The sequence below is a fragment of the Narcine bancroftii genome, chromosome 8 (assembly GCF_036971445.1).
Source record: "Narcine bancroftii isolate sNarBan1 chromosome 8, sNarBan1.hap1, whole genome shotgun sequence".
NCBI classification, from domain to species: Eukaryota; Metazoa; Chordata; class Chondrichthyes; order Torpediniformes; family Narcinidae; genus Narcine; species Narcine bancroftii.
Window position 1 is genome coordinate 175,693,572 of NC_091476.1, and position 27,260 is coordinate 175,720,831.

The following is a 27,260-nucleotide window of genomic DNA, read 5'->3' on the forward strand; positions in this document are numbered from 1 at the left end:
CCAATCTTGCTGCAGCTTCTCACCTGAGGCCCATTCAATTTTTACAGTTACATTGTGATACACCTCCTCCTGCTTCACATGCTGATAAAAGTTCAAAATTATAGAGGTGGAGAGATTAAAAGGGTGGGGGTCGTCATTAGTGTACCAGTTTGAAGCTGTTGGGTCTCCAGTCTTGGTGTAGTAGAATAATGATGAGTTTGTTGTCATACACACTGTACAATGTGCATTGACACCAACATTCCTACTTGCTGCAGCTGAATTAGGTACTTCGTTAAAGAAAACAACCATAAAAACGACTAACTAACACAATTACAATTGTATAATTAATTGAATTAAAAAGAGACAATTAATACCAAAAGAAATCATTAAAACTCATCATTTTTCCAGTGCAACAGTGGAGACAGTCCTTGTGCGGTATCAGAACAGTCTGTGATTAGTGTTACAGGGGAGGTTCAAGAGCCTGATTGCGGTTGGAGAGAAACTATTCTTGCCCCAAATGTGCTGGTCTTCCTGCTTCTGTATCTTAAGACGTAGAAGCAAAGTTAGACCATTCAGCCCATCGAGTCTGCTTTGCCATTCAAATTACATCCAATGTAGTTTTCCTCTTGACCCCATTCTCTGCCTTCTCCCCATAACCTGTGTCACTCTTACTGACCAAGAACCTATCAACCTCCATTTAAATATGCCCAATGACGCCCTTTGCAGCCATTTATGGTAACAAATTCCACAGATTCACCACCCTCTGGATGAACAAATTTTTCCTCTTTGTTCTAAAGCCCCACATTTTTATTCTGAAGCTGTGCTGACTGGTCCTGGACACTCCACGTCAACTCTCCAACCCTTTCAATATTCAGTATATACCTGTACTTTATTCCAGAAGGTAGAGGCGAAAAGAGGTTGTGATCAGGGTCCTTAATGATGTTGGGGGCCTTCCTGAGTCAGTGCCTCCCATTAATGCATTCAGTGGATGGGAGACCAGCTGATATAGACACAAGAAAGCGTCAATACTTTTTCCATCCTCTCAGTTATTCATGAAGTAAATTAAAATAGTTCTGCAGCAAGAATTAAAGTTGCTATTTTATACAAACGACATTGTTCAGGATCTATCTCAGTGAACGCTCATTCCAAGAGCATCTCAGGGTCAGATTGTCCCTATCCTCCTACAACTTTCGATAATCTTTAACTGTTTTCTTTTTTTGCAGGGTCTGGTGGGCTTGCCTGGAGCTCTTGGGACCCCAGTAAGTTCACTTGTTAAATATGCAACAGTTGTGCCCACGTCAACCCCTATATTTTTACTTAGTTGCAAGACAAATGCTTTGTCAATAATTCCATCCTTTTAATGTATTTTTTAATGATAAATGTATATTGAAGTAGTTCATAGTGAAATATCAAATAAACAAACAAACAAAAAAATTCCATCTTTTGATTTTACCCACTTTTTATCTGCTTTGTTTGCAGGGTTCGGGAACCAGAGGACCACCTGTAAGTTTCATAATTTACTTACTCTCTAAACAGTAAGTTTACTCATCTATACTGATTGAGGTGGGCTTCAGGACAACATGATTTTAAATGTGTGCTGATCCAGGTTTCATTTTGTTTGCAAGGGTGCCAGCGGATACAGTCATAATTTTCAGATGGCAATTGTAGTGAGAGTTGAAAAGGAGCAATAAGAATTTTGTTGGTCAGTGAACAGAGCCAGAGAAATTTTTAATTCTGATGGACTTCATCGGTAGTAACGGATAGTATACGAGCTGTGGATAGAGCCTGCCTTCCATGCAGAAAAAATCTATCTGATGGCACTTGGGACTGCAGGTGGAGCCTTTTCCAAATAGGATCTAGCAAGATAATAAAAAGAGCTTGGATTCTCAGAGATTTTCTCAGTCATTGTTAACTGTCATGAAAATTGAGTCGAGTCCATGGGAGTGCATAAGAAAATGTCATATCCTTCAATATTTAAATTGCCTTTGATTAGGTTCTTTGTCGTTTTACTCACATGAAACCTCAGGGCATTTGAGGTTAGTGAATAGATAGAAAATTGGTTAAATCGTGGAAAACGGATGGAAAGACAAAGAGCAGTTATGAAGATTGGAAGTGATGTTCATAATGAACATGGTTATTCAGACTTTAAATGAATGAGTTGTACTTGGGATCAAGTAATCCAATATCAAGAGGAGGGCTGGGCAGAGGAACAGGGTAAAGATTAAGACTGCAACGTGATATCAGGAAACATACAACTCACCTACTGGATAATGCTGCAAAAATGAACATTGATAAATGAGGCAACGTACGTTGCTGGGAAAAATTAAACCATCTATGTACGTTCAAAATAAAAATATATATCACTAGCAGGATTCCTGGTGTTGCCCGGGGAATAAAAAACTCAGTTGTTGACTACATGGTTGAAAAAAATAAACCAAAAATCTTAGTAATTCTTCATAAATATATTTTTTCAAACACAACATTTATATTCTTTGTAACAGAGATACACAGTTCAACCTACATTAATGGAAAAACACTCAATGTCAACTGAGTAATTGAATGCAGTATTTAGCAGGTTGGCTGTAGTAAATGGTGCTTCCCTTCGGCTGGTGGCTTTTGGTTGCATGGCTTGGAGTTGTGCTTGTTCTTCCTTGGCTGACACTTGTCAGCTCGTGGAATACCTGGCGGCATCAGCAGTGAGGCGGGCCTGGCATTGTTCCTCAGTTTCCTGCTGCCTGCTCCTTACCTGTCTGGTGGCATCAGCACTGAGGCGGGCCTGGCAATGTTCCTCAGTTTCCTGCTGCCTGCTCCTTACCTGTCTGGTGGCATCAGCACTGAGGCGGGCCTGGCAATGTTCCTCAGTTTCCTGCTGCCTGCTCCTTACCTGTCTGGTGGCATCAGCACTGAGGCAAGATGGATGTTCCTCTGCTGTTTCTGGGCTTGTGAAGAGCTTCTGCCAATATTGCTTCGCTTTTTTTGAACTGGGTTTGGCCACTTCTTTTTATTCTGAATGTACATCGATGCCCAGCGCTGTAAATAATTGAGGTGTCCCTGGTGCAAGGTCATTTTTCTTTGAACTTTATATGATCTTAAAGGTTAAATTTAATGTGGTCATGACATTCAGCATCAAGTGTTACCCGACTGAAACTCCTTGGATATTTCTTGAGTGCTCCATATTGATTTGCATGAAGAACAGACAAACAGACATACATGCACAAATATATATCAGATGGGCAAGAAATGCAAAGGAGTTGAGGGACACAGGTGAATAAATTAATAAAAGGAGCATTAGAAGGCAAAAAAGAAATGGTAAAATGTCATCTGTAACTGCATTTATTTAAAGCAGACATAATTCAGAAGTAACAATCTATTGAAATTGCACCAGCCCGTATTGTCTGTGCTCAAGCCAATGGGCACAGACCAAGACTCCATTACGTAAAAGATTATGGAAATACCTCAAAACCACCCCGTTTTCCATCTGCTCCCCATTTTCCCCCGCTCCCCATTTCCCCCACTCCCCATTGTCCCCTGCTCCACGTTTTCCCCACTCCCCATTGTCCCCCGCTCCCTGTTTTCCCCGCTCCCCATTGTCCCCCACTCCCCGTATTCCCCGCTCCCCATTTTCCCCACTCCCTGTTTTTCCCACTCCCCGTTTTCCCCGCTCCCCGTTTTCCCCGCTCCCCGTTTTCCCCCCACCTCCCCGTTTTTCCCACCTCCCCGTTTCACCTCCAACATCTCCATTTTTCACCACCCCGTTCACCCCCACCACCCTTGCTCCCTCCCACCTCCCCGTTCCCTCCTTCCTCATCACCCTGTTCCCTCTACCTCCACGTTTTCCCCCCCACCACCCCCTTCCCTCCTCTACCCCATTCAGTCCTCACCAATCCTGTTCCTTCCTCAATCCCCATTCACCTCTATACCACCTCCATCTCCATCCTGTTCATGCTTATGACAATATAACCATCGTTCATTTACTCTCATCAAATTTGCCGTTTTTGAAATCTCTCGTAGATTTTTTTGTGGAGTGATGCAACGATAACAGGCCCTATCGGAACATGAGCCCATGCCGCCCAATGTGACCAACTACCTTACTAACCCCTTGGGATTATTGATTATTTGAGGGTGGGAGAAATTGGGAGCACCCGAAGTTGGCCCACGCAGTCATGGGGAGAAAGACCTTTGAACCTGGGTAGCTGGTGTTGTAGTAGCCTTGTGTAACTGTTGCCATCCTTCTGTTCACATTGTGTATATGTAATCTGCACTTTGTTTGCTCTCTCCGTTCCATGTGCCCCCACAATAAACAACTGCCAATCATATATAGGATGTAATGTTTACCCCTGATCCCTCAATATTAGAGCATGCAGGGGCCACTCTCCTCTCCCCCCAATAGACTCTCTGATTCAAAAATCTTTCCTAAGTTGAAAGTGTGCTTCATCAGATTCTGCAGGCAGATGGTTTGTGAATCCGGTGTTGTCTATAAAGAGTTTCTATGTTGTCCTCATGACCTACGTGGGTTTAATCTGGGTGTTCAAGTTTTCTGCCACCCTCCATAAATGCATTGGATTTGTAGGTTCATTGGTGTATTTGGGCAGAGTAAGGTCCAGGGCCGGAAGGGCCCTGTGCTGTATTACTAAAAGTTTAAACAAAAACACTTATCTGCTTTTGACCAATCGATGATTCCTATTAAGCATCTCATTTTAAGTTGGCTATAGAAAATTCTATGGAAAGCTTGTCCCTGAAAAGGAACTCTTGACATGGAGATTTTGCTCTCTCTCAAATGCTGAACCAAGGAGAGCAGGATAGAGGGATAGATTTCATCCTGATCCAGGCCCAATCCTGATCCTAACCCAGCAATTAAATGAACACATGAATATACCAGGATGATCAGAGGAAATCGTCTCTTCTGCCAACAAATGGCAAGCACCCACCAGTATGTGACAACTGCTCAAAAGCCAATTTAGCAAGAACATAAAACAATATAGCACAGGACAGACCTGTCGGCCCACAATGTCGGCATCCTGGTATATTCATGTGTTCATTTAATTGCTGGGTTAGGATCAGGATTGGGCCTGGATCAGGATTGGGCCTGGATCAGGATTGGGCCTGGATCAGGAATGGGCCAGGAGCAGCACTCATAATGTCACCTTGTTTAATTTGTTTCAGGGTCCTCCTGGCCCAACTGGGCTTCCTGGAGAAATTGGTCGTCCAGGAGATAAAGTAAGTGATCATGAAATATAATGCTCATGCCTACTTCTTTTACCTTTGGCACCAAGGAGCTAATTCTCTGGAGCAAATCAGATTCAGCAGTCCCTACTTTCCACATCTGGTGGAGATATTCTGGCAGTTCTCCAACCTGACCTCAGTAATGATTACATAGGAGGTACCTGCATTTCAGTAAGAACATCCACACTGCAACCTGCTATGTAATACAGGCATATGAATGATCACAGAGCAAAGAAATATCCACACTGCCAACTCTTGCCACCAGCTACACAATGAGCTTGTGAATACCAAGAAGAGGGGAGTGATGTGCACAGACCAGACAGATCCTTTCTACGCAGAAAAAGTAAAATACAGCACTCATGTTCATAGAGACGTGACAAGCCAATCACCTTGGCCTCAGCTGCAGAGAAGCTTTTCAAAACTGTGATCTAACAAAACATGAGCAGGCACTTCTGTCTTGGCCTCCATTGGCCGTGATCGACCATGGTCACTGGTTTGTTTAGCAACATCACTGTGGCTATGGAGACTGATCCTGGAATGACAGGCTCTGCCACGATTGCTGCAAATATAGGGCATTTTTGAATTGTTGTCCACTGTGCTCTTCGCTCAGATCTCCGCTCCTCAAGCTGACTTAAGATCACTCTTTTACCTTATTCTAGGTGTTAATGAAGAGTACCTCACAGGAGTTTGAATTGATACAGAGTAGCCTTAGATCAATGCAGATAACTTTAATGACCTGATTAACTATTTTTCATGAGGTGACAGAGAAGATTGATGAAGGGAGTGCTCCGTGGAATGTTGGAAGGCATTTGGCAAAGTCGGCAAATGGCTAGAAGGAAATATTGAGTAAACTGTCTTCTCTCTGGAAGAGGGAGGAGGAGAGGCTGCTGTCGATTATTTGAACAACCGCCAAATGAAGTATTGCTGGGAAATTTATTTTGAGGCAGAAATTGTTCAATGATGGTAAATGGAGGCTGGTGGAGAGTGTCATTCACGGTGCTGGATTTAGACTTGGTGGGGCCCTAAGCTTGGGGGCCTCTTGATTAAAAAGTTACAACACAAATTATTTGCAAATGAATGCATTTACTGATTACATATTTATCATCTGGTTGGCTTGATCTCAATCATAGACTATAATATAGTATAGCCTGGAAACAAGACTTAAATATAATTTTAAAAATAGTTTTAACATGAATATATTTTGAGGCCCCTGTGGATTGTGAGGCCCTAAGCTGTAGCTTGTTTAGCTTCTGCCCAAATCCAGCACTGGGTCATTCCCCAGAGGTCAGTACGTTTTCGGTTGAAGTTTATCAATGACTTGGAAACATGTTTGTGGAGTAAATTGTACTATTTGATAGATGACACATCTTTATGCTAAACCATGAGGATTGTATTGGATGGCAGGATGGCATACAGTAGGTAAACTGTCAGAATTTTGGAGTAGTGGCTGGTGAAGTGTAATAGGTTTAAAGTGTAAAGTGGTATGAGAATGGAAAATGCTAGAAATAGTCATCAGTTCAGCTAGCACCTGAAAGAGAGAGAAATCCAAAGTGCCGGGTTGATGAATTTCTGTCAGAACCACTCAATAAATTTGAATGCAACTTCAAGAAAACAGCCCCTCATTGTCTGACTGGATACACTGTGGTTCTCAGTGAATTCAACAATTTCGGATAACCTGCCTTTCCAGTTGATGCCAAAACTGGCGAGTTCTGATGATAGGCCACCAATTTGTAACGTCAACTCTGTGGGAAGAGAATGAAGAAGAAAACGTGGGGGGGGGGGGCGGGGCGGAAATGGGACTGTTTTCCTGATCATCTCTGACTCCAGTGTATTCTCCATGAACTCTGCAGTGCGGTTGTTGACAAATTCATTGGCGGTTGTTCGAATAGTCGACAGCACCCTCTCCTCCTCCCTCTTCCAGAGAGAAGACGGTTTACTGAAGAATATTTTATCTTTAGATGATGTGCCTACACTTGTTGATTGAGTGGCAGAATGAGTACCTGTATGGTGATGCCTAGACTATTATTAAGCATGTGATGGTGTGGTGAGGAGTGTCAATATGAAGTTGGAACCTGACTATTGCAGAGCATTGGCGTGGATGATGGAGGAGTATTACATGGATCTGGGTATGAGGCCAATACTCGAAAGATGGGTTTGACGATTGACAGCCTTAAGGATATCGATAAAGCCATGAAATCTTCAGGAGGACTGCATCCACTGACCCCATACAGCTTCCTCACCAGGACTATTAGTGGAGGATCTCTCTCACCTCTTTGATGAAAGACTGGGTATGAAAATTAGTGTGCCCAGAGTTGTTTTCTCCGCCATGCCTTCAGCAAGCATCCAAAAGACATAGAAGGTCTACCACCAGAAGGAGAGGTGGAACGATACAGAGGAGATTAGCATGGCACCAGAAGGAGAGGTATACCAGCAGTGTAAGAATGGGAGGAATGGCTCCAGATAGCACCATCTAGCTTCTCTCAGTATTGGGCTCCTCAGAGAGTCCTTGGATACAGATTGAGGTGGTAAATGATGTGAGTCAGGCAAGGGTCAGAAGTGGCCAGAACCTTATCTGAATTATCATAAAAAAGATAAAATCTTTACAATATTACCTCATTTTATCTCCCTAATCTTGGTTTTTACCTGTTATCATCTCACGAACTTTTATCCTACAGTGATTTTTATTAAGGTTTTTTGAGATTTGTTGGCATCCCAAAAGATGTCATTTAAATGCAAATTGTTATGTTGCCTGCAGAGATTCTCCAGCACATTTGTGTGTGGCACCAGACCCTAGAATCTGCTGATTTTTTTTGTTGTTGTTTAAATCTTTCTTTCTTCCTGTGTTTCACTTCACTAATTGGTTTTATTCTACCACCCCTTCAATGCTATTACACTGCCATTCCCCTTGTTTCCCCTACACCCCCCCCCCCCCCAATCATGCATCGATTTTACCTCTTGCATGTAACATTCTGCCGGACAAATCGTCCATGCCTCCTCTTGTGGAGGCTGTCCTTCTACGTCTGCTGCTCTCAAATCTCAAATATCATAATCATTATTTATTGTTGTCTTCAGTTTTATGTGTTATCGAAGCCTTATCTATTTATGTTAAAGGGTGCAGCAGGACAGATTGGGCCAATGGGCAAGCCAGGACCTCGAGGTCTACAGGTATGTCGCTCCAAGTCATTACGTATTGTAACAGATAAAATGGCTTCAGTCAGGGATGCATATTACTGACTAGCTAATGATTAAAATTGGCCAGGATTGAATCGTGACCAGAATATAATTCAAGGTATAGATTCTTATGAATGAGTTATAGTTTTCAGTTCAATCTAGGATTATATGTGGTTCAGAATCCTAGGAGTTTGAATGTTCATATATAAATAGAATAATGGGTACTTGGAAGTGGTTAATATTAGAATAACAAACACCGGGGAGTTAGTTTTCAGATTAGCATCAAAGCAAATTTCCAAAATGAGCACCAGTCCTTCTCACTGGAGTGGACAATTGATCTGTGAAGAGATTAGTTTGGGCCTTTGAATTGAAGAATGAAGGGTGATCTCAACTGGGTTTAGAAAGTTCTCTCAGAGCTTGACACATTGAACTTCAGGATGATATTTTCCCAGGTCGAGGTGTCCAAGACCAATGATTGCTGGCTCAACATCAGGGCTCGAATACTTGGGGCCGAGCTGTGAATATCTTTGCATTATAAAGAGGAAATTAATGTTTGGAATTCTCACACTGCCACTGAGAATATTGATGGAAGATGTTGATGGATTTTTGTAACATGGAGGAATTGAGGGATCTGGAGTTAATGCAAGGAAAAAGCACTGATGTAGATCTGTTATGATCTTATTGAATGGTGGAGAAATTATGAGGGACCCACTGACCCACCTCCTGCTTCTATTTCTCTGTCTCTATGTTTGTAAAAAGACTACTGGACTTTATGCATAATGGACGTGAATAGATGTCAACTGCTGTGTGGTTTGTTTGTACAGGGGCCTCCTGGTAACCTCCATGGTGCGGAAGGAAGTGCAGACCTTCTGGTGAGAATGTCTCCTATCAATGTTTAATTGTTGTGTTCCACTCCGGCCACATGTTTTAAGTAGCATCATGGCTCTGACCTGTGCTGTGATCCTATTAGCTAAGAATTGCCTCTGATGTTTGCTGTCACATGTGGTTAGGAGGTTGTTTGGCCCATGGTTTTTGCAGGGGTTCCCACCCAGAGCAATTAATCAGCTCAATCCTGGCCCCTTCTCCATACCCCTGAAAATCTTTCCTGCATGTTCCCTCTTGGGCCCAGCAACCACTGCATCTGCAGCCGTTGCATTCCAGATTCCAAACGGATGGTACATAACGATAATCTATCACTGATAGTTCTTTTTCTCTTGATTTTACCCTCATGGCCTTTGGTCCTTGACCCGTTTTCACACATGAGCTTCCCCCATCTGTCCACTCTCCAATTTCCATTAAGCCCCTCTCCTGAGTCTATCCTCTGTCTCCTTCCCTCCAGTTGCTCACTCCCTTCCCTCTCCCCCAATCACCTCAGCTTTTTTTCCTCTTCTAACCTCCTACCTGTACCCAGCTGTAGCCTCTTACCTGTCAGGATATTCTCCTCCTGCCCCTTCATCCCTCCTCCTCCTCCTCCAATTTTTAAATTCAGGCCCCTGTCTGTTTTTGCTTATACCTTGACAAAGAGCCCAGGCCTGAATGATGTGCTGAGTTTCTCCACTCTGTTCAAACCTCTCGTCAAATCCTCCCCTCGGCCTTCTCTTCTCCAAAGGAAATATTCTCCAATCTCTCCCCATTGTTGTAGCTCCTCATCCCAGGAACCATTTTCATTTGACTCTCTCCAATGCCTCAACATCCATCCTACACTGTGGCAATCAGAATTGAATGCAATGCTGCAACAGAGGCTGGTCCATTGTTTTATAATGGTTCAGCACGATTTTCCTGCTTCTATATCCTATGCCTCTCTACATAAAGCCCAGAATTGTGCGGACCTAATTCACCATTTTCCCAGCCTACCCAGTTGCTTTAATTGATATGGGCTCACATACCTCTGAGAATCCCTGTTGCTGCAACCCTTGTAGAACAATATCCTGTCCACCCATGACTGTGTGGCTTAACGCCGCTCCAACTCCATCTGTTCACAGATGACACCACCATCGCAGGCAGGATCTCTGACAATGACAAGTCAGAGTGCAGAAGGGAGATGAAGGACCAGTAGCTTGGTGCCAGGATAACAACCTCTCCCTCAATGTCAGCAAGAATAAGGAGCTGGTTGTAAACTTCCAGAGCAGAGGTGGAGCCCGCTCCCCATCCCCATCAGTGCTGCTAAAATAGAGATAATAGACAGCTTTAAGTTGTCCAATGACCTGTCCTGATCTACCCACATTAACCAGGAAGGTGCACCAGCTCCTCTATTTCCTCAGAAACATGAGCAAAGTGTGTGGGACAGGAACTGCTCCACCCAAGACTGCAAGAGGGCTGTGAACACAGCTCAGTCTAACGCACACACTCCCTCCCCTCTGTCAACTCCATCTATACTTCCTGTTGCCTTGGAAAAGCAGTCAACATATTATAAGACTCATCCTACCCTGGGCACACTCTCTTTGCCCTCCTCCTGTCAGGGAGAAGATTTGTCAGAATGAAATCGCTCAAGGATAGGTTATTTCCTGCTGTTACGCTGAATAATCCTTGCTCTCATAAATAATGTTGCCTTTGCTCTGCACCTCTGTTTTATTTGCTGTACCATGTATGGGATGTAGAGTGGACTGCTTGCAAAACAAACTTTCTCACTGCACCTTGGCACATGTGGCAGTAAGTTTGAAGTTGAAGTACATAGTCTCAGGAATATTATCAAAAGGTCAATAGAAGTTCAGCAAGATCTATACTTGTTTCATTGATAACACAAAAGCCTTTGACACAGTGAAACACCAATTCATCATGAAAATGCTTAGAGATATTAATATTGATGGAAAAGATCTAAGAATCATCAGGAATCTCTACTGGCAACAACGTGCAGCCATGCGGATAGACAACGAGATTGGTGAATATCAGCCAATAGAGCGAGGAGTCAGACCTGTTCTCCCTTTACAGGGAGAACATGAGAACCATACAAGACCTACCTGGTATAAATATAGAAGGACACATATATCAACATCCTCCACTAGGGCAGATGATACAATACTGATAGCAAACAGTGAAGTACATTTACAGAATTTAGGATCTACCATCAACACAGAGAGCGAAAGACTCGACCTAACTTTAAACAAAAAGAAAACTGAAATAATGGTAATATCAAAGAATCCTGATATTCCAAATTGTAGGCTCGTATTGGGAAATTAAATCCTGAACCAAGTTCATAACTTCAAGTACCTTATATCATGGGGAACATCTGATCGTAAATGTGAAATAGACATAAAAGCAAGAATAGTGAAGGCAAAAACCGCACTTACAGAAATGAGAAGCATCTTAACAAACAAGAAACTAGCAATTGGGCATCCGCCTTAGATCTCTCAGCTGATGTATGGCCGCGAATCATGCAAATGCAAATGCCGGAGGATTGGCGCAAGTGCCGGAGGATTGGCGCATTGCGCATGTGGTTCCGTTATTTAAAAAGGGTTCAAGGAGGAAGCCTGGCAACTATCGGCCTGTAAGTTTGACGTCTGTGGTAGGTAAACTAATGGAGAAAATTCTTAGAGATAGTACTTATAAACATCTGGATAGACAGGGTCTGATCAGGAGCACTCAACATGGATTTGTGGAAGGAAGGTCATGTTTGACCAATCTGATTGAATTTTTGAAGAGGTGACTAGGAATGTGGATGAGGGTAGCGCAGTGGATGTTGTCTATATGGACTTCAGTAAGGCCTTTGATAAGGTACCACATGGAAGGTTAGTTAAGAAGGTGCAGTCTTTAGGTATAAATTTTGAGATAGTCAAATGGATTGAACATTGGCTGAAAGGGAGAGGCCAGAGAGTGGTAGTGGATAATTGTCTGTCAGGTTGGAGGCCGGTGACCAATGGTGTGCCTCAAGGATCTGTATTGGGCCCATTGTTTTTCGTTATATACATTAATGATCTAGATGATGGGGTGGTAAATTGGATTAGTAAATATGCAGACGATACTAAGATAGGTGGAATAGTGGATAATGAAGAAGGTTTTCAAGGATTGCAGAGGGATTTGGGCTGCTTAGAAAAGTGGGCTGAAAAATGGCAGATGGAATTTAATGCTGATAAGTGTGAGGTGCTTCATTTTGGTAAGAAGAATCAGAACAGGACATACGTGGTAAATGGGAGAGCATTGATGAATACAGAAGAGCAGAAAGATTTAGGAGTAACGGTACATCGTTCCCTGAAGGTAGAAACTCACGTGAATAGGATAGTGAAGAAGACTTTTAGTATGCTGGCCTTTATCAATCATTGCATGGAATATAGGAGTTGGGAGGTGATGTTGAGATTGTATAAGACGTTGGTGCGGCCTAATTTGGAGTTCTGTGTGCAGTTCTGGTCGCCTAATTATAGGAAGGATATAAACAGAGTGGAGAGAGTGCAGAGAAGGTTTACCAGAATGTTACCTGGGTTTAAGCATCTAGAGTATAGGGAGAGATTGGACAGATTAGGTCTTTATTCTTTGGAGCGTAGAAGGTTGAGAGGGGATTTGATAGAAGTATTTAAGATTATGAAAGGGATAGACAGAGTGGATGTGGATAGACTATTTCCATTAAGAAGAGGAAAGATTAAAACAAGAGGACATGAGTTAAGAATTAGGGGCAGAGGTTTAGAGGTAACATGAGGGGGAACTTCTTGACTCAGAGAGTGGTAGCCGTGTGGAATGAGCTTCCGGGAGAAATAGTGGCGGCGGAGTCAATTGTATTATTTAAGAAAAGGTTGGACAGGTATATGGATGAGAAGAAGATGGAGGGTTATGGGCATTGTGCAGGGAGGTGGGACTAGAGAGGGGTGTTTGGTTCGGTGCGGACTAGAAGGGCCTAATGGCCTGTTTCCGTGCTGTAAATTGTTATGTTATGTTATGTTAAAAAAGAATCAATGCAGCAGAGATGTGGTTTCTCAGAAGAATGTTAAGATTATTGTATAAGGACAGGATAATAAATGAAGACGTTCTATAAAGAATGAAAACAAAATGTATATAACTTAAAAGAATCAGAAAACAGGAATCAAAATTCTTTGGACATATCATGTGAAGAAATACATGAGAACATTTAGTTCCAATGGGAAAGCTGGAAGGAGAAAGAAGCAAAGGCCGACAGAGAATGGAAATGATAGATGGATTAACATCGTGGTTAGAGACAGGGGAGGCAACAACTACATTTCGTAGGGTCAGACACTGATGGAAGGAGAGACATGATACCCCACACCGAACGGCAAGGCACCTGAACAATCTCAGGCTTGAAGGATTCAGGTGCAAAAGATTGACTGACCATTTCTACTCATGGCTGCTCTGTGACCTGCAATAGCAATTCTTTGTATGCTCTCCTTAATTCTGTATCTCTTCTCATTTTTCTAACCTAAATACAACACCTCGCATTTCTCTCCATTGAACTTTATCTACCATTGGTCTGCCTGTTTTACCAGCTTATATATATCCTGCTTCACTTTATCATTCTCCTTTCCCCAGTACACTCTACTGTATTGTTTGATTCATTCCTAAGGTTAGAACTTGGGCTTGAACCCAAAGTCCAAGTCATTAATTTAGATCAACAAACACAGTGGCCTTAACATCAATCCCTGGCAAACATCACTACCCATCTTCCCCCAGTGCAAGAAACAATCCTCAGTCGCCTGAAACATTGCCATCCTCGTATTGTGCAGCAAAGTTAATGAGGCAATTAAGACAACACTATTGCGGTGCCAGCAACCCTGGTTCTAATCTGGCACTTTCTGTAAGGAGTTTGTGCGTTCCCCCTATGATATGGGTGGGTTTTCCTCCGATACTCGAGTTTCCTCCCACCCTCCAAAACACATGGGTTTGGTAGGTTAATTGGGTGCTATGGGTTTCATGAGCTGAAAAGATCTTCTACCATGCTATATCAACAAAAAGTATCCATCTCAATCACGAAAATCTGTAGACACACAATTGCTGGAGAAGCTCAGCTGGTCAAAGTGTCCTTTATGTAGCAAAGAGAAAGATATATAATGAACGTTTCAGGCTTGAGCCCTTCATCAAAGTATCCATGGTCTCGTTGTCTCAATTTTTTGCCAATGTTGTTAATGGCTGTTAAGTGGCACCTTGTCTCTTCAACTCTGTTACACCATCAATCTGTTTGACCATTTTGGCTTAATACATTTTGCCTTCAGCAAATCCACTCTGGTTGCTTTAATTTTTTTTTCTTTTTCTCTCTGGTTTCCCATGACTGACTGATGTGTAGTTACTGGATCTATCCTTGCTCTTTTTTTTTGCAAGAAGATAATGACATTTGACAATCTCCTGTCCTATGTTATCACCCCATTGAAAGTTTTGTGGTCAGAACGCTGGCAATTTCCTCCCCAGAATCCTTGTAGACTTGAAAATGAGGTAGTTTGCAGATTTCTGTGGAAAGAGGATAGACTGGGCAGGTGACTGTTTCAGTGAGTTGGGCCAGGTGTGATGTTTTGGCTGGCCTCCGTCTGCGATTTACAATTCTATTTCATGGATTTTCTCTGTCAGGTGTAGCTTTGAGTACTCACTAATTTCAGGTGTGTGAACTGACCTCAAGTGGAATCAACCCATCTTCAGTAAATTGACTGTGTTTGTGCCAGGTTGAGTTAGAGTCCACCTTGACACACCCAGATCTGAAAAGCTGAACAAGCTCAACAACCTGAAAAGACCTAGACAATGGCTGAGGCCCAGAATCCACAATTTGGCCTGGGGTTCATGAAATATTTGTCAGATGCAGGGTAAAGAGGTGATGCTTCTAAACTGGGGAAGCAGGACACAAGTCTTGAAACTGATTATCTTTCTGAACTCCTTGTATTATCTTGCAGTGCCCCACCTCATGCCCCCCTGGACTGAAAGGCCCACAAGGACTGCTAGGACTCAAGGTAAGCCCCTTTCTACACAGTATTAATGGACCTGCAGCATAGATTTTGTGGGGGTAAGCAGTGAAATACAAGATGGCCAGTTTATCAAAAGTAGGTCATTGTAGATATGCCCAGCCCAGCTGGACAATGCCAACCGTGTAACTTCATGGTTAAAGTTGCATGAAGAACAATTAATAGAATGACCATATATTTTTGTTTGCAGGGTCACAGGGGCAAACTGGGACCTATGGGAGATGCTGGCAGTCAGGGTCCCTCGGTGAGTAGAGAGCATTCTGGGTAAAATTGAATGGTGTTACTAATGACATCACACAAACTATTACATGTTCATATTAATTAGCCCTCACTGCCAATTTTAACAGTTGCCTACTGTAAGCAAGTTAATGGTGAGGAGGGGAACTTGCTACAGTTCCTTTGATGTTATTGTGTGACATGGAAGAACTCATTAGCAATGCAGGGAATTGTGGGTGATGACATAATCCAATAAGGGACTGCACTGATTGGGTGAGTGGAGGCAGTAATGAGAGAACTGGGCTGGGGTGAGGGGACTGAACCAAATTGGTGAAGCAGGATCAGGGTGTTGAGGGGCTGAGCTGGCTGATTCTCCCTGTACTACCCAAAGATCTGTTTGCAGTGTTGAAACATCACTTTTTTTCTTGGACTGCTGCTGTGAATATTATTATCATTTTTTAATATTTACAATCTCTTTTTCGGACTTGAAATATTGTACTAATTTAATCTCTAGTTTTGTAGTTATTGTGGCCAAACAGGTATGTAAGAATTTTGGTGCATCTATAAATTATGCTTGTGTATATGACATTAAATATCACAATTCGGAACTTTCCTGTTGATCACATTGCATCCTCCTTCTGCAAGATCTTCAATCACTGGGAGGAGGTAGGAGAAGAGAATCCTTGCATTTACCTTCCCTCTGGAAGGTAGAACAGAGACCACACTCCAACTTGGCTCCTTTCCAGAAAATAAGATTACAGGATCTCTGATATCCCAGCATGCCTTCCTCTTCCCAGATGAGGAAGAATACACAAGAGCCTGCAGATTCTGTAAAATGGAGCAAACTCCTGGAGGAACTCAAAGTATCGGGCTCAGAGGGATGGTCGACCATCTCTGTTCCTTCATAGATGCTGCCTGATTGGCGAGTTCCTCCAGCAGTTTGTTTTTTTTGACAGAAGTAATATCATCAATGCATGTCACAAAAATTGCTCTGTTCCAGAGGTCTTGCTATTCTTCCATTCCTCTTACTTGACTATTGTGGCATCAGACCTGTGGCCACTCATATGCAGTAGGTGGAGTCAAAGATGGAGTTTTGGTTGAGGGGATATTTTTATGGTCAGATGGTGCTGACTGCCCTCGTGTCCTTGATAAGCTGTTCTCCATTCATAGTTCAGTGTGGCCTGTGTCCTTGGGTGCTCAGACCATAGATGATTTTAACAGTGCTAAAGAATCCACATGTATTGTGATTAATAGCTGGCTGTTGGATCTCAAGAATTCCTTCCACCATCATATGATCATTAGGTCACTGGACCTCTGGTTGGGTCTCAGACTTCAGGTGCCTGTGGATCTTCTTCCTTCCTTTGGTGGACTTTTACAGTTATTGCATTAAATGAGTGCCTGGAACTTCTGCTGGCTCTCATTAGTCCAGCCACGGTGTTTTCTTTCTGTGGAGAGGCTATGAAGCTCTTTATAGGTGGTAATCATGTCAGTCTATCTCCCTTCAATCTCCTCTCCCTTCTTCCCTTCAGCTCTCACTCCTTTTTTTTAATCCTCTCTGCCTTCACCTTCTCCCTCGCACATCAACTAGTGTTGATGATGGACTATCTTAATCCAAGATTGACATTGTCAATAATTATGTAGGATACAAGGAAAAGGGGAGAGAAGTGGATAAGTACTGGTTACAGGTGAGCCAGTACATGATTGGGAAGAAGAAGAAGAATTGGCTCTCAGGGTTGCGTAGCCTACTCCTGATCTCACGTTGGTATGTGAAAGCTTCTGTGTTTTCTTGTGTTCTATGGAAATAATTATTGATGAAGAGATGAATATTTTATTTTCTCTTTCTGTCTAGGGCATTAAAGGTGCACCTGGTGTCTCTGGAGAACAAGGCATCCCTGGCCAACCAGTAAAGTATTTTTGTTAAGTTCTACTGTAAATGAATTTCCAAACTTGGCTTAGACCCTAGGAATATCTATAAATGAGGTTTGCCATGGGAAATGGACCAGGTTGATCTGTTAGATGATGGAGAGTAGATTCCTGGCTGCTCCATAATTAAGGCAATCAACCCCTCAGAGTAAGTCCATGGTTTGGAAGCACAACATGCAGAAAATTCAGCAGACATGTGTGTATTCAGCTCATCCTGATTAAATACCCTGAGGTTCAATGTCCAAGAAAAGCTTTCACTCTCCATCAGTGATTGGTGAATGTGAACCAAACTCCCAGGAGAAATAGCTAGTGCTTTATTGGCTCAATGCTGCAACGATGCTGAGAAGAATCTGGGATGAGGGATACTGAAAATAAGGCAACGTATGGAGGTAAAGTAGGAGATACAATGGCCTTATTGATTGCCTTATATGAAATTATGGGGGGATATTAGCAGAACCCAGTTTTCCAGAGAGATGAGGCCCTTTAGAAGGTCCCCAAACATACCTTTAAGGTTATTAAACTTGGAATGTACCCAGTATTTGTCATGGGACTGTCTTCATCAGAAATCTTGGGTCCTAATGCTGTTCCAACTTACAAGTCAAATTGGAAGCTAGGTGGTGGGCTAGTGGGTGCCACGGAGAATTGGAAAATGCCCTTAACCCCAGAATTGGGGACAGAATGTGGAGAAAGTGTTCAGCGATCTAGTTCTGTGTATCAGTGGAGCAGGCTCACAGGAACCTCAGGGTGTAGGAAACCTATCTCCCTCTAACAGAAGGTTAGGAATATAGATAATGACGTTGGAGACAAGTTTGCTTTTTGTAAGAATTCAGACATTCACACCTTCTTTCTAAATCCACAGGGTCCTCGGGGTCTTCGAGGATACCCTGGTATGATGGGAGGAAAAGGTGAAAGAGTAAGGAACTTTTAAACTATATCTCTTGATTATTTTGTTTAAAATGTGAGATGAGAATGCCAGTTTAATTTTTTTTAGTCAAGTATGATAACACCCTTCAAGAACCTATTAGATTATACCGTCTCTCATTTAGCCTAGCAGGGTGCTTTAGAGCTCTTGTTGGTTTACCGTTCATGTTTTGGATCTGGCTTCACACCTCTGTGGCCAGACACATTTGGACGAAGCATTTTAGATGAAGTAAACAAAGAGAAGCTGGAGGAAGTAAATGGCTCAGGCAGCATCCAAGGACACAAATGATCAGTTAGTGTTTCAGGAATGAAGTGGGAAGGGTGATATAAAATATATCAAAGGAGGGAGAAAAGATGGGGCACGGGGGAAAGTTGGCGAGGGGCTAAGAAGTGATAGGGTATTGAACAGAAGATAGAAGGGTGGAGAGGCAGTGCAAGAGACCATGCAGTGGTGGGGTTGGGGGGGGTGGTGGTGTAGGGCTAGAGAATGGGAGTAGACAAGAAAGAATGGAAACGGTGGAAGTGGATAGCTGCGAGGGTTTCTTGAATTTGGGAAACATCAAGATCAAGGTTCATTTTATTGTCATTGTATTAAAATATTACAGGATATTGTTTTTTCCTGCTGTAAGGCGGACAGATTCACCATCAGCAGAAAGTGCTTGAAGCGTCTCTTACAGTCAGAGAAAGAGAAACAAAAGAGAGATTCCCCCTTCTCTTCCACCCCCCCCCCCCCCCCCCACCCAGTCACCGAGGGTCCATGGATTCACCTCCAGGGCTCCCGCAGTCTCCACAGCCACACAGAGTCCAGTCCAAGCCATAGGCAACCTGATCCCCAGAATCAAATTTCCGATATGGCACCCCCTCGCATCCCGGTTTCAATACCTGGTACCCCATCAGCCAGTTTTGAACCAGTCTCCAGCAATCCACAGCCTGGTGTGAGTCCTTTGGCTGCAGTCTCCAGCAGCCCACAGCCTCCATAGGTTCCTTGCCTTGAGTCTCCAGCAGCCCGTTGGCTGTGTGGGTCCTCCAGCAGCAGAACCCCTCACTGGTCCGTCTTGGTAACTGTTCCAAGGGTCATCTCCTCTGCTTCTCCTTCTCAGATGGGGGTTGGTGTTCCCATTTTCTAGTGTCCTGCTCCAGTCTTCTTCTCCCCTGGAGTCTGGAACCTGTCATGCTGATCAAAGGTACTGCCATCTTGGGTCCTGACCCTGTAGTCACAGTATTTTAAATAAAACTGGCTCCTTTAATGGGCCATTCAAAGCCTCTACAGAGCTGACGGCAGTCAGACTAGGTGTGGTTGGACCCCACGGGGTCGCTGTGTCTTCACTCCCCACAGCTCCGGTAGTGCCTCAATTTTTCTTTTCATTCCATTGGATTTAAGGCTGTCCAGAAGTAATATGATGAGCTGTTTATAGTTATCCTTTACCCTGGTGATGGTCGAGGCTGAGGAGAGACCAGTCTATGTGGGAATGGTGTAGACAATACTTTCCTTTTTCTAATATATCCTAATTTCAATGTGTCATCTTCCAAGGTGTGAGCTACGATATTTTGAATTTTGATCTTTTTAATCCAGTAAATCCAACTCTGTGACTGCTGCTTTATGATCTTCTTCTTCTTTTCTTTCTTTGGCTTGGCTTCGCGGACGAAGATTTATGGAGGGGGTAAATGTCCACGTCAGCTGCAGGCTCGTTGGTGGCTGACAAGTCCTTTGATAAAATTGATAAAATGGATAAATATTAAGACTTTTATAACGATGAATAAACAAAGTATTTACTATATAATGATAGAGATATAAAACGTATAAAAAGCTCAAACTTTAGAGATACATAATGATATTTAAAGAGACAAAAGTATTTAAAGAGAAATACAATTCAAAAAAAATTTCTCGTGCTCATGCTTCCTTCACATCTTGTAGAATGCAAGAGCAAGCTGTTAGCCTTGGTGGATATTATGACATATGACATCATAGTCACTATGGTAACACTACAAACAATAGTTATCTTAAAGAGACAGGCACAAAATTAGCTAAGAATTTTTAAAAAACACAAGGGTTTAACCTTTACAAATGGTGAGGGGAATTAACATGGCTGGCAACTGCTCGATGTGCACTTGGTTGCCTCAATGTTGAGGAGGCGACACTGGGAAGACCAATTGCTGTAGGCTGGTTGCATTCAGCCCACCAGGAAGATCTGCTTTGGTCCCTGGATGAAGGTGAGGAGAGAGAGGTACTGACAAAACAAAGTGAAGGTGGAGGAATTCTATGAGTCAGGCAGCATCCATGGGCAGAAATAGTCCATTAATGATTCAGGTCGAGGCTGTTCATCAGGACTAAGATAGGAAGGAGGAGTTGTCAAGTATATCGAGGGGGGAAAGTGTTGAATAAGATTCCTGATTCAAAACTGCAGAAAGCCTGAACCCGGTCCTCAACACTGGAATGGTTCTTAGAACTATTCTGGAGCAAACTTAGCAGGACTTGTTTGATTGAAAAAGTGCAGAGAAAATTTACAAGAATGTCACTAGGACTTGAGCAGCTGAGTTATAGGGAAAGGTTGAATAGGCTAAGACTTTATTTCCTGGAGCATTGGAGAATGAGGACAGATTTGATCGAGGCACACAATATTATGAGGAGTATGGATAGGGTAAATGCAAACATTTTTTCAGAGGTTGGGTGAGTCAGATTAGATGTGTTGAAGCACCATTCTCTGGTTCTAAAAGGCATATGAAGTGACTCACTCAAGCTCTCTGATTCTCCACAGGGTGTTCGTGGATATAAGGGCATGATTGGCTCCGTTGGTCCTCAGGGGCCTCAAGTAAGTAAAAAATGACTCACAATGGCTTGTTCTTTGCTGGGGGGAGAGCAGAGAAGGAGAAAGTTCTGATTTGACTCTTCTATAAACAGAACTGGAACATTGTCTCAGCCAGAGATTCTTGATACTTCGTCATTATTATGAAAGCCTTGCTTGATTTGAATCATATTTAAATAAAAATTGGAAAGCACCGAGTTAAAATAATCACTAACCAAATTTTAATGGTGTATCTTTGACCAACAAACTAATTTTTAACCACTTGAAGAGTTATTACTATCCCTTTGCAAGCCAGAATTGGAGAAGCAACGTTGAGAGAAACTTCTCCAATAGAATATCTTTAGGAGCCTCACTTTCATTTGAGAAATGATGCTGAGATCTAGACACATAAAAGGTGGAATTTGGCCTTAACTGACTCAGGACAGTTGCACGTGGAACTGCTAAACATAAGGACATTTTGGAGAGGGTCAGACAATTGGCCTTCTCGAGTCAGCTCGTTCGTTCAATAAGATCATGACCAAGCTGACCTTGGACCTAGAGCTGGGTCTCCACTACCTCGCAGTCCCTTTAGACTAACAATATGACCACCTTGGGCGTGAATGATTGAAAGATCGTAGTTCCTCCAAGGTGCATAATTCCATCAGGTTTTAGGAGCAAATATTTTCACACAGAAAGTGATAGGTTATATGGAGTGGTAGGTATATGGGTATATGGAGTGGTATATGGATTGGTTTATGGAGTGGTATATGGATAGGTATATGGAGTGGTATATGGATGGGTATATGGAGTGGTATATGGATAGGTATGTGGAGTGGTATATGGATAGGTGTATGGAGTGGTATATGGATAGGTATATGGAGTGGTATATGGATAGGTATATGGAGCGGTATATGGATAGGTATATGGAGTGGTATATGGATAGGTATATGGAGTGGTATATGGATAGGTATATGGAGTGGTATATGGATAGGTATATGGAGTGGTATATGGATAGGTATATGGAGTGGTATATGGATAGGTATATGGAGTGGTATATGGAGTGGTATATGGAGTAGTATATGGAGTGGTATATGGATAGGTATATGGAGTGGTATATAGATAGGTATATGGACTGGTATATGGATAGGTATATGGAGTGGTATATGGATAGGTATATGGAGTGGTATATGGATAGGTATATGGAGTGGTATATGGATAGGTATATGGAGTGGTATATGGATAGGTATATGGAGTGGTATATGGATAGGTATATGGAGTGGTATATGGATAGGTATATGGAGTGGTATATGGATAGGTATATGGAGTGGTATATGGAGTGATATATGGAGTGGTATATGGATAGGTATATGGAGTGGTATATGGATAGGTATATGGAGTGGTATATGGATAGGTATATGGAGTGGTATATGGATAGGTATATGGAGTGGTATATGGATAGGTATATGGAGTGGTATATGGATAGGTATATGGAGTGGTATATGGAGTGGTATATGGATAGGTATATGGAGTGATAGGTATATGGGTATATGGAGTGGTATATGGATAGGTATATGGAGTGGTATATGGAGTGGTATATGGATAGGTATATGGAGTGGTATATGGAGTGGTATATGGAGTGGTATATGGATAGGTATATGCAGTGGTATATGGATAGGTATGTGGAGTGGTATATGGATAGGTATATGGAGTGGTATATGGATAGGTATATGGAGTGATAGGTATATGGAGTGAGCTGCCAGGGGAAGTGGTGGAACATTAACAGCCCCTTTGGCCCATGATGTTGTCCTGAAATATTTACAATGACAAAGTTTAAAAGACATTTAGACAGGTGTGTTTAGATAAAAGATCTAAAGGGATTTGGGCCAAAAATTGGGAAATGTGACTGCCATGGACAAGATGGGACAAAGGGCCTGTTTCTGTGCTATTTCTCTGGGAAGTTCTTAGGCATCTCAGGATTTCCCTCTAAACTTCTATGTTCCCTCTGAAAATTGTCCCACTGACGGAGACATCTACAGTCATGCCCCTTAGGTTCTCATACACTTCTGCGATAAGGAAAAAAATCCTGTCAAAGTATGATAAACCTTTGGGCTTCTCCATTCAGGCCACCTGTAGAAGCCCAGTCAGGGTGTTCATCAAAGCCGGAGCAAATGTATATCTGGAAGAGAGAAAATGGGAATTGAGATAACACTGGAAACTGGGGCTGAAGGTCAGTCATGATTGTCTGAATGGAGCAGGCCAGAAGGGTGTATGGCCTGCTCCCATTCCCATTTCGTACCCTTTCTAGAACTCCATATAGACAGCATCTACAGGTTCCCCTTATCCAGCTTGAAACTCAAGAACATTTTTCAAATGTGATTTCCCTTTTCTCAAATCTAGTTGATGTTCTTATGAATGTCTAAATATCCTGCTAATACCTCCTTTATGATGGATTCCAGCATTTGCCTAACGCCAGACATTTAAGCTAAAGGGCTTCAACTTTCATGGTTTCCTTCTCCTTTTAGGAAGTGGGGCATAATTGCGATCCTGCGGTCTTTTGGGAGCTTTCCAGAGTTTGTGGATCTGTGGATAATCATGTCCACTATTGCAGTAGCCATTTCCATTTCACTCCCAAGACACAGACATCAGACCCGAGGGATGTGTCAGCCTTTAGTTTACCTGATAACTTTTCTCTATTTAATGAGGTGTTTTGAGTTTGCTGGTTTTGCCCTTGGGTTTTCTGAGAGGATTTTGTGTCTTCTGCTGTGGAAAAAAATATTCCTTTTTATCTCCCTACTTCTGTTATTAATCTCTCAGTGTCATTATCTAGCCAAGATAAACATTAGCCTCTGATTCTGTTCTTTACAGATAGAAGCTAATTCTTGATAATTACTCCTGTAATATACTTTCTCCCTCTTTATTCTTTTCATTTTTGGTCTTCATTGCCAATTTCAAAGTTTTACCGATTTTCTGGACTACCATTCTTCACTCCCATCGTGTTCCCTTCCTCTCATTGTTACACTACCCGGGACGGTTAGCGCAGCGGTTAACGCAATGCTATTACGGCACCAGCGACCTGGGTTCAAATCCCGCCCTGTCTGTAAGAAGTTTGTGCATTCTCCCCACGTCGTTAATTGGGGTGTTTGAGTGGCATAAGCACGTGCGCCGGAGAAACCTGTAACTCTGCTCTATGTCTAAATTTAAATTTCAAAGTTAACTTTTATTGTTAGCTCATGTAATAAACCACACTTCTTGAAAGACATTAATTTCTCAATAACATGTATCTTTATTGAGAATCATAAAATAACCCCTAAAATTAATTCATTCTAATGACCACCTTGCGTTTTGTTTGCATTTTCCCAGTCCACTTTAACAAACTCCATTTTCTTACCTCTGCAAGTAAGAAACTTGTTTTGATAATATCTTCAAACTTCTTAAATTCTCAAACTGCGTATGAAATCCTCTTGCTTTTCCCCAAAGAATTCTTCACTCTTGAATTATTAATTAAGCATGTCTTAACCCCATAACCAAATCTGCTTCACAATGTTCAATAGCAAGAAATGATCCCCAATATGAGAGCTGCCATATTGGGCATGCTGAGTCTAACAAGAGTCAACAGTGTGTGTGATAGAATATGGAGCTGGAGTGGACTGTACTGTGTTGACTCAGTGGGGTAGTTTACCCAGGTCAGGATCGTTAGTATAGTTTCACTACATGTGTACTCTGCTCTTGGTCCTGAGATCCCGAGAGCAATGCCATCTGGATCCTTGCTCCTGGTAGGGTCACCCATGGTGGTAAGGTCAAGGGTGAGGTCCCTGACAAAGAACAATCCAACTAAGTCCTCAATGGTGGAACAGGTGGATGCAGTTGCTCTGAACTCAACGGCTGTGAAGGCGGATGAAGGCTGCAACAAATCCATCAGCTCCAATCATCGTGGTTTCCAAGCCATTGGAATTAGTTGGTTGATTTGTGAAGTATTGTGTGCTTTGTGGAGTGCAATATCACGTACACGTTAAACAAATACATGTACAGGCATCAACGGAGCAAAGGCCACCATCCTCGACCAAGGGATAGCCTCAACCATCCGATGTGCAACAGGCCAGATCTTTCTTTTTGCTGGTCAGCAAATGCCAGGTGGGGTCAGCTATGAAAAATATTATAATCCCATGTGAGGCAGGTTCAGATGGGTCTTTATCAAGTTGGGTGTAAATCACCTATAGTTTTGTATCCCTACAGACCTTACTTGAATATACATCATAAACTCATCCTCAAGGCACCTTCTGACAATTTGATTTGTCCAATCAGTGTAAAGAATTAAGTTCACCGCAGAAGTTGGTATAAAGCCCCATCTCCTGCTTAGTTGAGGAATTGTTGCCGTTCAGTCCAAGCAAATGAAACAGCTCCTTGTTGCCTCAGTGCTCCATGAGTTGAAGCCCACTTTTCCTACTAAGTATTCATCCAGGAATTCAGCTCTTTGATCTTGCAGAACCTATGTTGATTTACATATGATAGTAATGTAGGAATTATGTTTTTTTTAATAATATAATTTAAACCCTCATACTCCTTTAGCAGAACATCTTTCCTATATCATTGTTATGTACGTTGTCCAAAACACCAGGATTATTTCCTTCTCACTGTAATTTTCATCCTATTATCTTAACCCCACCTGCCCTCCATCTCCCCGTTACCCCAATCCCCATCCATCCACTTCCCTACTTCCCCCAGATCCACACTCCTTCTCCCCATCTCCTCAACAGATCCCCTGTCCTCCTCGCTTCCCCGATCCACTGTCCTCCCCACACTTTCAACAGATGCACTCTCCTTCTCCCCATTTCCCCCTGTTCTACTATTCTCTCCATATACCCATCAGGTCCCCTCAGTTTCTCCCATTCTTCCAGTCTACCTTCTCACTGTATTTCCACTCAGCTCGACCCACTCAGGTTTCCACTTTCCTTCGTATCCTCAAGCTTTTCCTTGCGCTGCCTTTGTAGAATTTCCACAGTCATTGATTGTGCTGCATGTTTTTTTGGGGGATTAATATTCCTCTCAATTGGTCGGTAATTTACTAATTTCCCTCGCTATTTGAAACCTTCATGACAGAAGCACAAGCTCTGTCTGCCCTCTTTCTGGAACGTTGAACTGACTCTCTTTGAGAGCAGGAACACCAGAGTCACTCTGTGATGGGCTGTGATGGACAGACCCTGTGTAACCACCATCATAAACCACAGGTCTCAGCTTGAGAAACATCCTGCTGAGGTAACGACAAATGGTCCAGATGGGGCAATTGATCGGGGTCATTGTGAGTCATTCTGCACTCATTCATCGAACCCCTGAATTGTTGTCAAGATTGAACCTTTGATTTGAAGTTTTGACTAATTGTATGTTTTTCTCATATTCTTCAGGGTAAACAGGGGCCAGAAGGGCCACTCGGTGACTTTGGTGACAAAGGAGAACCGGTGAGATATTCAAATTGTAACCATCATGTTTCTGAAGCCAGGAAGAGTTTGGAAATCCCAGAGTTTTAAAATCCAGAATTGTTGATGGGGTGATTACTGTGCAGGGCGACTGTGCGTGGGCCTGTCAGTGGGTACGGGGTAACTGTGCGGGCCTGTCAGTCTGTGCACGGTGACTGTGTGTGGGCCTGTTATTGGGTGTAGGATGACTGTACTGGCCATCCGTGGGTGCAGGTGGGTTTTTCAAGGTGGTCATTGTGGGGAACATAAGCTTGAGTTATCGAGCTTCAATCACAATCTCAGGTGATCCTCGGCTCACGAGCATTAATATACAAGGTTCTAAATGGGTGAAGTGTTCATGTGTGGAGGATGATCAATGGGTCTAATATCAGCTCCTTCAGATTCACATTGGGATGGAGAATTGGCGTAAAAATGAAGGTGAAGCGAAGCCGTTGATCAGACTCAGCAACGGTGTGTTTGAGGTTCTCAATGTGTCAAAATGTCACCGGTTCATTAGTTTCAGTGGTGCGAAGTGGTTGTGAATGGGATGGAAAAATGTTATGTATGGGAGTTTCAGTGGAGGAAGTATTTACGGGGTGGGTCACTAAATGGAGTCATGTATAAGTCAGGATGGTCTGTGTGGTAAAGTATGCAGGGCTATCGATGGACTGATGTAATAGTGCGTAGAGTACCGCAGATTGGGTGAAGAA

At 42.7% G+C, this 27,260-nt stretch overlaps 1 protein-coding gene across 4 annotated transcripts in view; it reads left to right on the forward strand.

The window, feature by feature from the left end:
- The window catches only part of col9a2 (procollagen, type IX, alpha 2), a 98,956-nt gene that overhangs the window by 29,775 nt on the left and 41,921 nt on the right, over window positions 1–27,260 (forward strand). For all 4 annotated transcript variants that reach the window (XR_011343602.1, XR_011343601.1, XM_069895929.1 and 1 more), the window contains exons 6-16: window positions 1,203–1,238; window positions 1,459–1,482; window positions 5,143–5,196; window positions 8,314–8,367; window positions 9,198–9,245; window positions 15,189–15,245; window positions 15,448–15,501; window positions 17,323–17,376; window positions 18,256–18,309; window positions 21,074–21,127; window positions 26,500–26,553. Coding sequence is in view for 2 of the 4 variants with exons in the window: in XM_069895929.1 (XP_069752030.1) it covers window positions 1,203–1,238; window positions 1,459–1,482; window positions 5,143–5,196; window positions 8,314–8,367; window positions 9,198–9,245; window positions 15,189–15,245; window positions 15,448–15,501; window positions 17,323–17,376; window positions 18,256–18,309; window positions 21,074–21,127; window positions 26,500–26,553 (543 nt within the window). In the remaining 2 variants the exon portion in view is untranslated. The remainder of the gene's footprint in view (window positions 1–1,202; window positions 1,239–1,458; window positions 1,483–5,142; window positions 5,197–8,313; window positions 8,368–9,197; window positions 9,246–15,188; window positions 15,246–15,447; window positions 15,502–17,322; window positions 17,377–18,255; window positions 18,310–21,073; window positions 21,128–26,499; window positions 26,554–27,260) is intronic.